Raw genomic sequence first — 10,537 nt, forward strand, 5'->3', positions numbered from 1 at the left:
GATCTTTGATATGATTTCATATAAATGCAACAGAAACCCAATAGCAAATATGCCCACAGGACATTACCCATGTGGCCACTGTGTAAATACACAACTAATGTGAAAGGACTTGGTTTGAGGCTTGGAGTAGGACTTCTGGAGCGCAGGGTTGGATTCCCAGCTCGGCCATTAAACCCACTGGGTGACCCTGGGCAAGTCACACTCTCTCAGCCTCAGAGGGTGGCAATGGCAAATCCCTTTTGAAGAAATCTGCCAAGAAAACCCTATAATAGGGTCACCATAAGTCGGAAATGACTTGAAGGCACACAACAACAAGAAGAAGAAGCATACATGTCTATTTCTAGGAGTGTTTTTCACTTGTCTTGGGTCCTGTCCTCCATTTTTTTCTGGAATGCCCTCCATTTTGCAGTGCCTTGTCCTCCTTGATGGTGAAGACAGGGTGACTAGACCAGTCCTCCTTTTCCAGGACTTAAGAAGCCTGTCTTTATCATTCTAGGCGTGTTTTTAGCTTCTGCTTGGCCCTACCAAGGGTGACCAGAGGCCCTCTTTTCCCTCCCGCTCCCCTTCTGCCTTTGGAGCAGGGCTTTTCTTGGGCGCTTTCCCTGGGTCCTGCCCTCCCTTTCCCCCTTCTGGGCTGTCCTCCATGTCCTCCTTTGTGGGGAGGCCCCCTGCTCCCTCTGCTGAGGAGAAGGGAAGACCAGGGGCCTCCTCTCCCCCCCTCCCTCTCTCTTTCTCTCCTTCTTTCTCATCCTCCTGTCTGCAGCAGGGCGGCATCATCCCTGACGTTGCTTCTGCCCATTGGCCCTCGGCGGGAGCACATGCTCTGGCCGGCTATATCAAGGCCTCCCTGGCCAGCCCTGGCCCCAGCAACCCAGGGGCCCTCCTCTGCCTTCTTCGCCTTCCTCTGCTGCTCCCTCCATCCCAGGCACCAGCCATGCCCAACCCAGACGCCTTCCTCGGCAAATGGCGCCTCCTCTCCAGCGAAGGCTTCGACGAGTACATGAAGACCCTGGGTAAGGAAGGGGCCAGGGACCAGCCCCCCCTCGGCCTCCTTTGGCCCTCCTTCCTTCCTGCTTCCCGGACCTGTCCTCCATCCCCTTTGGAGCATCACTGCAGACTTTCTAGCCATAAGAGGCGCCATCTTTAGCTTTTAGGGGCTCCTCTTCTCCATTTTTTTTAATGGCCATCCTTTTTTGGGGGTGCCTTGTCCTCCTTGCTGGCCGGGCGTCCTCCTTTTCCCGGACCCGTCCTCCATTTCTTCACCTCCTTCTGCCCGGGAAGGATTTCCCAAACGTCCTCCCTTTTGAGCAGGACTTTGGATTTCTAGGAGTCTTTTAAACTTTTTCATTTGGGCATGTCCTCCATTTTTTGCAGTGGGGGAAAAACCAACAACCAGGCGTCCTCCTTTTCCCGCTGACCTGTCCTCCATTTCCACCTCCTTCTGTCCAGGAGGAATTCCAAAGTGTCCTCCATTTTGAGCACGACTAAAGAATTAGCATGCGTTTCTATTTCTTCGGAGTGTTTTTAGCTTTTCTTTGGCCATGTCCAGAGTGACCTGACGTCCTCCTTTTCTAGGGCCTGCCCTACATTTCAACTTCCTGTCCAGGAGGAATGCCCAAAAAGTTCTCCATTTTGAGCATGACCAAGAGCCATGCATTCACATCGCTATGAGTGTTTTAAGCTTTTTTCCCTTTGGTCTTGTCCTCCATTTTCCTAACTGTGTCCTCCATTTTGTCCTCCTTTCCTGTTAGAAGACACCTGGTCAGCCTGGGTAAGGGGAGGAGGCCCTGGGTGCCTGGGTAGAAAGGGAACATAAATGAAGACAGGCATTTAAAACTGCAGTTTTAAACTTGGTGATGGGGCAAAATGTGGGAATGAGTAGAATGGGGATTTTACAATGGATGTGTGAGGATGTTGGGAGAATAACGACTGAAGCACATAACTAAGTGGGTGAGCTTTATGTTCACAAGGTCTATGCAATACACAGCCAGAGAGTCCCACTGCAATCCTGTTTGGTTATATTGTGTTCTTTTAGAGATGCTTTAATTTTGTACGTTGATGTTGTTTAAGATTGTACGCCTCATGGCAGGTTTTTCGTTATCTGTTCTTGTTATTTTATTGTATTTTGATTCTGACTGTGTGAAGCACTGTGCAAATTTTACAGTGCTCCATAAATAAATGTTAATGATAATAATACTGTAATAATAACTGGGTAATCAGCCTGAATATTTGGGTTTTGTGCATGGGTAAATAAACGTAGGGACTGGAGCCAAAGGCTTTGCTACAGATCCCACTGACATAGTTGCCTTATCTCTTAAAATGGCTGCTTTGAATTAAATGAATTATTGATTGTGGCTGAAAAGATTCTCTCTCTCCCTCCCTTCCCTGCTTGCCATCACCTCTTTTTGTGGTTTGGTGCCTGCAGTGTTTGTGTCTTGTGTGTATACAATTCTGTTAAGTGTCATGCATTTCCTAAATGCTCTTTCCTCCCCTAAGTATGCACACCCCAGACAATGCGCACACAGATAGTAAAGGGCAGGAGAACTCTGGAGTGAAAATGGGAATGAATGAATTTTCCTCTGTGGGAAGGACATGTCTTTCACTTGTAGTTCATGAGAGGATCTGGGATTAGGAGCTGTGTGACTCATTTTCTCAGCTCCTGGGAGACTGAATGCTCTGTCCAAGGTCTGCAGAGGAATCCTCTGGTTTGCTTTTAGCAACAGGCAGACAAATAGGTGTTTGTTTCAAACTGCTGAGTGGGGGCTGGAGGAAGATCCCAGACATTTTGCACGAAACACAGTTTGCGTATGAGTGAGTGATGGGGAAAGAGGAGGGAGGTTTAAGAAAAGAGGGAGAACTCTAAGAGGTGGAGGGGGCAGTGAGTGAGACAGAGCTGCTACTTCCCAGAGATTTTGCCTGATTCTAGAAGGAGAGCAGCTGGCAACAACTCTTAAATATTATAATGCAGTGTGGCCCTCCCTATTTTGTTGGACTGCATTCTCATCAGCACCAGCCAGCTTAGTCAAGGGAGTGGAAAAATGAAAGCTGGAGAGCCCAACCCAACAGACATGCTCACTGTCTAGACTGCTGTGCAACTACAGAGGGAAATTGTACAGCAAATTCCATAGAGTTGTTGTGTGCCTTCGAATCATTTCCGATTTACAGCAACCCTAAGGCAAACCTGTCCTGGGGCTTTCTTGGCAAAATTTGTTCAGAGGAGGTTTGCCATTGCCTCACCTTGAGGCTGAGAGCATGTGGCTTGCCCAAGGTCACCCAGTGGGTTTCATGGACAAGGTGGAAATCAAACCTTGGTCTCCAGAGTTGTAGTCTAACACTCACACCACTGTGCCATGCTGGTTCTCATTCACAGAGTACCCAATATCTAAACATTACACTTTAATATTCCAAGTCTTGCTGCAAGACTGGAACGTTACCAGCTCAATTAATCTTCCTGAACCCATGGCCACAAGGAGAAAATGTGGCCTGATTATCTCACCAAATAAATTAAATGGTACATTAACCAGATTAGCAATGAATAGTTTTTTGCTGTGTTGATAGATTTGCCAAGTTTAAGCTATGTTTGGAAAGCAGTAGCTCTAGCTGAGGCGGAAAATGGAAAGAATAACAGATCCCTGAATTAACATCCGGCTGTTTTGTTAGAATCTCTCTTCTGTCTGTCCTTGTGGATTACTTTCACTAAAACGCAGACATAGTTCAGTGATGGCTCTTGGACAGGATTGTGCACATTTTGTGTTAAATTCAGTACCAGTGGCCAGCATTTTGCAGCTCAAGATACATTTGCGGCCTGTATAAAATAAACAAAAAACATAAAGTTGCATGTCTTTGTGCATTCTATAAAAAATATTCTTTTTCTGCTCCTTTGGGCCAAATATAGGCCCACTCCATACCTATATTTGTATCCTTAAAGACTAGAGACTTACTTTTGGGTGCTGAAGACAACAATGTTTGTTCAACATTATGGCTTGTTCATGCAAGGACTGCAAAATAAGTACTACAGAATAAGCACAACATGCCACACTGAGTGGCAGAAAAAAACAAGAATTGTCAATGGAATAATCTGAAACTCAGTTGCAGGGTGTGTGAGTGGGCTGTCAAACACTGGTGTGCTATATTTGACTTACAGAATCACAAATAGTGTGAGACTTCCACACTTTCTCACACTTTACACACCAATCTTTCCAGATTAGTGGTCCACTCAGTTCTTGTCCAACAAATAGAGGCCATGGTGAGGCTACTTCACCATCAACTCAGAGTGATGTTTGTTACTGTACGTTTTCTTTGGGGAGCAGGAAGAAGAAGAAAACTTTTGGCAATTCTGTCAGTTCAGAATGTTGAGGCTTTACTTAAAAGTGCTGGGCCAGTTGAGAGTGTGTGGACTTGTCTCAGTACTCATTGGTCATTTGCCGATACACTCTTGATGATTCACTCACTACTGAAACTCACTGTCTTCTGAGTTGCTGTGAAATCTATTTGTAATTAATATTGTGTGGTAAAAGTCATAATTTGAAGTTTCACCCATCAAGTGATGAATAAGCATGTATGAACATGAAGCTTTATTCTCCTTACTAATAGACTTGAGGTAGAATTTGAGAACCTGAATATCAGGGCATGAAATCTGCATAATGTCAAAATCTGTCTGAAGATAATGGAAACAGGAGCCCTGTAAGATAATGTATGGGTTCTGCTAAAAGCCAAATGTCTTGCCAACTCCTGCTGATTGCTTTCTTTCATCTTTATTTTTAAGAAGTCATTCCTGTTGATTTCACCAGAGTTTGACTGTAAGGATTACAGTTCTCAACTTGTATTTAAATTTTCATCTCTTTTCAGAAGTTGGTCTCAGTAGATTGTGTTGAAGAAAATGAATATTTTGATATCACAAGATTTCTTTTTAAGCTTACTGCAGTGCAGTGGATACACATGTCCCCCCAATTTTGAATTAAATCCACTTTCTGAAGGTCAATATAGTATAATGTAATCATACCTTGAGCAAAACTCCTGTTGTAATATGGTGAGTTCTTGAGAAAGACCTGTTGGGAAGAATTAAATTAAAATGTCTTTAATGAGCATCCTATTACCTGAGGTGCTGCAATGGCTCAGATGATTCAGCAGATTGCTCCTTTCTCATTAAAAAGTATGTGGAGAGATCTTGTAGCACCTTTGAGATTAACTGAAAGAAAGAAATGGGCAGCGCTCTCATGCTGCCAATTTCTTTATTTCAGTTAGTCTCAAAGTGCTACAAGATCTTTCCACATATTGAGTCTACAAACTAACACAGTATCTTTGAATTATCATTAAAAAGTTAACTAATTATTTTTGCATGTGGCTTCATGCCTGTTCTTTGCTGACTCTATCTAATATGTTCCTTTCTTTTTCTTTGGCAGGTGTGAGCATGCCCATGAGGAAGCTGGGAAGCATGGCTAAGCCAGACATCACCATCAGCAGGGAGGGAGATAAATATACGGTGAAAACAGAAAGCACTTTCAAGACATCAGAATTCTGCTTCAAACTGGGAGAGAAGTTTGAAGAAGATACGCTAGATGGCCGGAAAACTCAGGTAAAGGCAGAACTGGGAATAGGGGTTGTTTTTGAGCTACGGCTCAAACTACTCCAGCTTTGCTATTTGCTGTCCTAGTCGAGGAATTCTGGGAGCTGTAGTCCAGAAATAATTTTACTAAGCTCAAAAGGAAAGGAAACAATGATTCAAAAGGCATATTGAACAAATATCTGTTGACATCAGCACATGTCACTGAATATACACTGGAAAGCTGTGGCAATTTCAGATTAGAGCCTTTGCTTATGAGTTTTGTCACATGAACAAGTTAGCCCTTCATGATGTAATTTTTCCCTCACCGTTCCTTTACTGGTGGTTTGGATGGTACCAGTTACCATTTTTACATTAAAGTTTTTATTTCTATGGTAGGGATTTTTTTTTACTGCAACTCCATCATCTTCAGCCACAGGTGATGTTGATTAGGGCTAATTGTAGATAATGGTAAAATGACATTAGCACAAGTCCCAGGTGAGCAATCCTGAAAAGTTCACACTTTGGATGCCGAGGGAATTTAGATGAGGATATTAGCTGCTAAGCTTTGTACAGCGCTGTGTAAATTTACAGCGCTTCATAAATAAAGGTTAATAATAATAATAATAATAATATTGTGACAGGCACAGATGGGTAGAAGCCTTGACAGTGGCCCCAAACTATGGAGGCAAAAACTTCAAAGTCAATCCGAATATGGAGGAAGAGGCAGTGAAGCCGGAAAAACTTTCATGAAATATGGTCACTCTGAGGATTTAAAAGACAGCTCCTTTGCTTTTATACCTGTGCTGTAAACAAACAGTGGTAACGGCATCCTTTAGATGTAATACTTAACTATGGTTTAACATTACAAGAGCTAACCTGTGTTGTCCCTCAGTTCGATTGGCATGGCTGTGAGGAGGAGATCAGAAGTTTCTACTTCCATGTTAGATTAATTGCAGTGAATATCCCTCTGAACAAAAAGTAGGAGAGTTTAACTCCCAGAACCACACTGGTTATGCTGGCTGGGAGATTCTGGAAGTTGTAGTCCAAACCCCCCAAACCTTTCCCCTAAATTGAACCCTAAATTTTGATTAATCTTAACAATGGCTCACTGAAATAATCCAACTTCATAAATGATGTCTTGAAGTTGCCTTCTTTCAAAATAACAATTCTTAAACTCAAGTCGTATACCCACGACTTGAGTTTAGCTGACATAGCAAACTGTCACTAATTGAAATGAAAACTTTGAAATATCATCTTGTGATTAGGCCAGAGCAATGTAGGGGAATGTGTGAACTCAGAACTTGCTTTAACTCATTCGTGCTTGGGTTAGCATTATTTCTGAACCAAGCACTTTGTATCTCACCAAACACTTCAGTATTTAACAAAACAATATTCATAGTTGGATTAAAACACCCTCGATAAGTTGCAATAATACCAAGAAAAATATTAAAAATCACCAAATAGGTGGGTTTCCCCCCCTAATGTACCCATACTTTCTCCTTTTATCAGTGCATCTTACAAAACACTGATGTGTGAAAAGCATGCTTCTGTGACATGATGGCCCAGTTTCATATATTTGGGCAGCAAAAGAACATGCTTTTTTACAATGCCATGGAATTATGACATCTGATTCATATCTCCTCGTACATCTCTCCAAACAGTGAAGTCACAGACCCTGCCTGAATGACTCAGTGGATTTTTCCCTGGGAGTGCCATGCTTCTGGTTAAAGCCAAAAAGCCCTCAGTTTTATAGTAAAATATGCTTGCCAAGCTCAAAGACTTCTCTTTCAGACAAGCATAACCTTGTTCCTGCATCCCTTTCATGTCAGTGTTTATCAAGAAAGCATGAGACTAGTCTGATTTCAAAACGCCTGGTGCATGTGTCAAATTACAGTACGAACAAATGCCAAGAGTATGTCTGTGTAGGCCCTGGCAGACAGTGCAGAGTGATGGCATCTTGTCAGGACCTTTCTCTTACCTCCCATTATGATAGTTCCCAAACTTGTTCTGCATCTGCTTCTAGGTGTAGTACTAGACTTGAGTTCTAAAAGGTGCAGCACTTGCCATCCTCCACAGTTTTTAACTGCACACAAACTGCTCTTGCATTTCCTTTCTTTTTTTTAATTTTTAAAAGTTTAACAAAATGAAGTACTCCTCAGCTTGAGCATAGAATGTTGGGAATAGGACCCCCACAATTCTCAGAGGCAGCTTCATCATGAAGCAAAGTAAAACAGTGATACCATAATGAGGTATCATTTATGGTAACAGCATGGGAGACCTGGGTTCTGGTTAAAGCCAAGAAGCGCTCATTTTTGTAGTAAAATATACTTGCCAAGTTGAAAGACTTCTCCTTCAAACAAGTCACTGGCACAATCAGTGAGGGAGTTCTACACAGGCTCCATTAAAAGTGTTAGAAGTTGTACAAGCATTTAGTGTAGTGTTGGGATATCTTTGGCTCTATAGATATTCTAGAGACCCAAACTCACACAATCCTTTACTGCTGACTATGGCCTTGTCAGCAGGGGCCAAAAGGCTCATTCTCACCCACCCTATTCTGACATTGTCTTGTTCGGATGAGACGTGGCCTGAACCATGGTTTTGGTGCGAGCAGTCCGGATGACGTCCAGCATGTTCCACATCAGAACTCGGCTATAACACATTCAACATGCTTTTTAAAAAAATGTATTGCTCTAGAAATTCTGGGAACAGTATGATGCCTATCTGCGTGGGCATCCCACAGGGCCACCCAGCGCAACCACTGCTGCTGAGGGTTGCTTGTCATTGGGCACCTCATTTTGACCACAGTGGGACACTCATGCAGACATCTGCTAAGGTGTGGAAATGGAGGGCCAGGTTACACGGGTACATCATGGGAGCTGTGAAGCTAGGGATACTCTGGGCTGCCCCAGGAGAATCCTAGCCAGTTGTCTGGAAACTGTGAGTTGGCATCCAAAATATCTGTAGAGCCTGAAATTTTTCTTCTTTGCTTTAATGATTTACCTGTGGATTGTTCATATACTTTGGCATCATTTTGATATTGTGCCTTGCCTTTGTTTAGACTGCTTCTACCTAGCCAACATCAAGCTTCTGTTAAAGGCCACTATCATGATTTACAGAGGAAAATGTACAATTGTATAGGTCTGTCACAAAAAATGGACAACAGTATAGGTCAGTCTGTCCACATACTCATTTTTAAAACAAACATTTTGGGGCTTAAAGGGTGTACTTGATTTGTTGTCTGAACTAATGAGTTCTTTGTTTTGGTTCTCATGAGAGAAGAATTTGTGCAGATTGCGGTGTTTCAGATATTTATTTTTTATTCTTACCTTGTTACAGAATACATAGCCATTAGAAGTGTGTGGAGTCCATGAAGTAAGGAAGAACCTGAACTCTCAAGGGAGTTTATGGTGAAGAACTTGGGGTGTGTAGAGAGACAGAAGTAGGCCATAATAAAAATTATGAAGAGTAAGGTTCGCAGACCTGGTTAGTTTGTTATGTATATACTGCATATTGCATTTGCATTCTGTTTCCTTTCGTTTTTGTGAGAGGTACTTTCCACACCCAGTTACACACCTGAGCATGTAAATTTCCCCCCAAATTGTAAGCAAATGCTTATGATCAGACAAACACATGTAATTCACATTTCCAGTGTAATAGGTTACCACCTGGGCAAAATAGTAATCTTTTATCCATCTTGCATGATGAATAATGGGAGTGTGAGGAGGGCAGACCTTTTCTCACCCATATAAACAGACTGTTCCCTCCCTACTTTGCACTGTATAGCTTGAAGCATGGGAACTTGCCTTGTCTCAAGGCCAAAGTTTGAAATCAGTTCACTAAGGACTCTGCTAAGTACCAGCATTCTTATTTTTTTACAGACTCTTATCACCTTAGACGATAACAATGTATTGACCCAGCACCAGCAGTGGGATGGCAAAGAGACCACGATAACAAGAAAGATAGTCGATGGGAAACTTGTTGTGGTAAGGAGAAAATTTCTCCTGTTTTGCTTTCCAGATTTGTACACAATGCCTAGAACATAACATGATTCAGGCATAATAAGTATCCAACTGCATTACCTCTTTCTGCAGCAGTTTGAAGAAAGATTTAATGAATGAACCTTCTTTGTTTTTCAGGAATGTGTCATGGATGGTGTCAAATGTACCCGGGTGTACCAGAAAGTATGAAGACACTGGCTTCCATGTTGAATTTGGGAGCTTAATGACATACAGTTCAGTTCCTAGAACAAAACTAGACAACACTCCATATTTCCCATCTCTTCCCCCCCCCCCCCTATTTTTTAAAAAGCATTTTTGGGAAATCAGTACTGTATACAATTAAATTTTGAGTTCTTGGTGTAACTACTAAAACTATTAAAGCTGAGAATTTCAAGTACAGATGTTCTGTGTTGTAATTTTAGAGTACTTTTTCTACTCCCTGAAAAGTTATAGAAAATTCCAGTTAGACAAGTTATGCATGGGAAGAATTTCTTAGTTTCTGGTTAAGATACATTCTCACGAGAATGCTAGGTACACATGTGCTGTGTAGTTTTCCCAGAGGTCTAGCTGGCTTTAATGGTACTCCTCAGTGAAAGAGCTTACACTTGGAGTCATAAGGACAAATAGCATTTTCACTCATTTGTTCATATTGGCTGCCAGATGGATCAACGGCTTCTAGTCTTTTGAACAGGGATGGACAGTGTATGGTCCTGCAGACATTGTTGAACATGTAATTTCATGAGTCATAGCCAGCATAGCCAATGATAAGGGATACTGGGAGTTATGGGCCACCAAGATCTGGAGGGGCCTCAATCTTCACCCCTGCTTTATAAGTGTACACTAATTGAGAGTCAGATTTCTATTACTCCACTGTGAGTGTGAAATGCCACACTCAGTTCTATGAATTATTTTTATCCTGCTTATGTGTGTATGTGACAGGTGGATGGGGAACAGCCTCTAAGTTAGGGATGGGAAAAGTGAGTGAGACTCTCGA

General features: G+C 42.3%; 1 protein-coding gene across 1 annotated transcript; it reads left to right on the forward strand.

Moving 5' to 3' along the window:
• The first annotated feature begins 793 nt into the window (after positions 1 to 793).
• On the forward strand, positions 794 to 9,942 carry FABP5 (fatty acid binding protein 5). Its single transcript, XM_042461332.1, has 4 exons — positions 794 to 1,013; positions 5,403 to 5,575; positions 9,424 to 9,528; positions 9,682 to 9,942. Exons 1-4 carry the CDS (start codon positions 935 to 937, stop codon positions 9,730 to 9,732), a joined length of 408 nt encoding a protein of 135 aa, XP_042317266.1. The 5' UTR covers positions 794 to 934; the 3' UTR covers positions 9,733 to 9,942.
• Positions 9,943 to 10,537: the final 595 nt, after the last annotated feature.

The sequence above is a fragment of the Sceloporus undulatus genome, chromosome 4, assembly GCF_019175285.1.
Source record: "Sceloporus undulatus isolate JIND9_A2432 ecotype Alabama chromosome 4, SceUnd_v1.1, whole genome shotgun sequence".
Taxonomy (NCBI): domain Eukaryota; kingdom Metazoa; phylum Chordata; class Lepidosauria; order Squamata; family Phrynosomatidae; genus Sceloporus; species Sceloporus undulatus.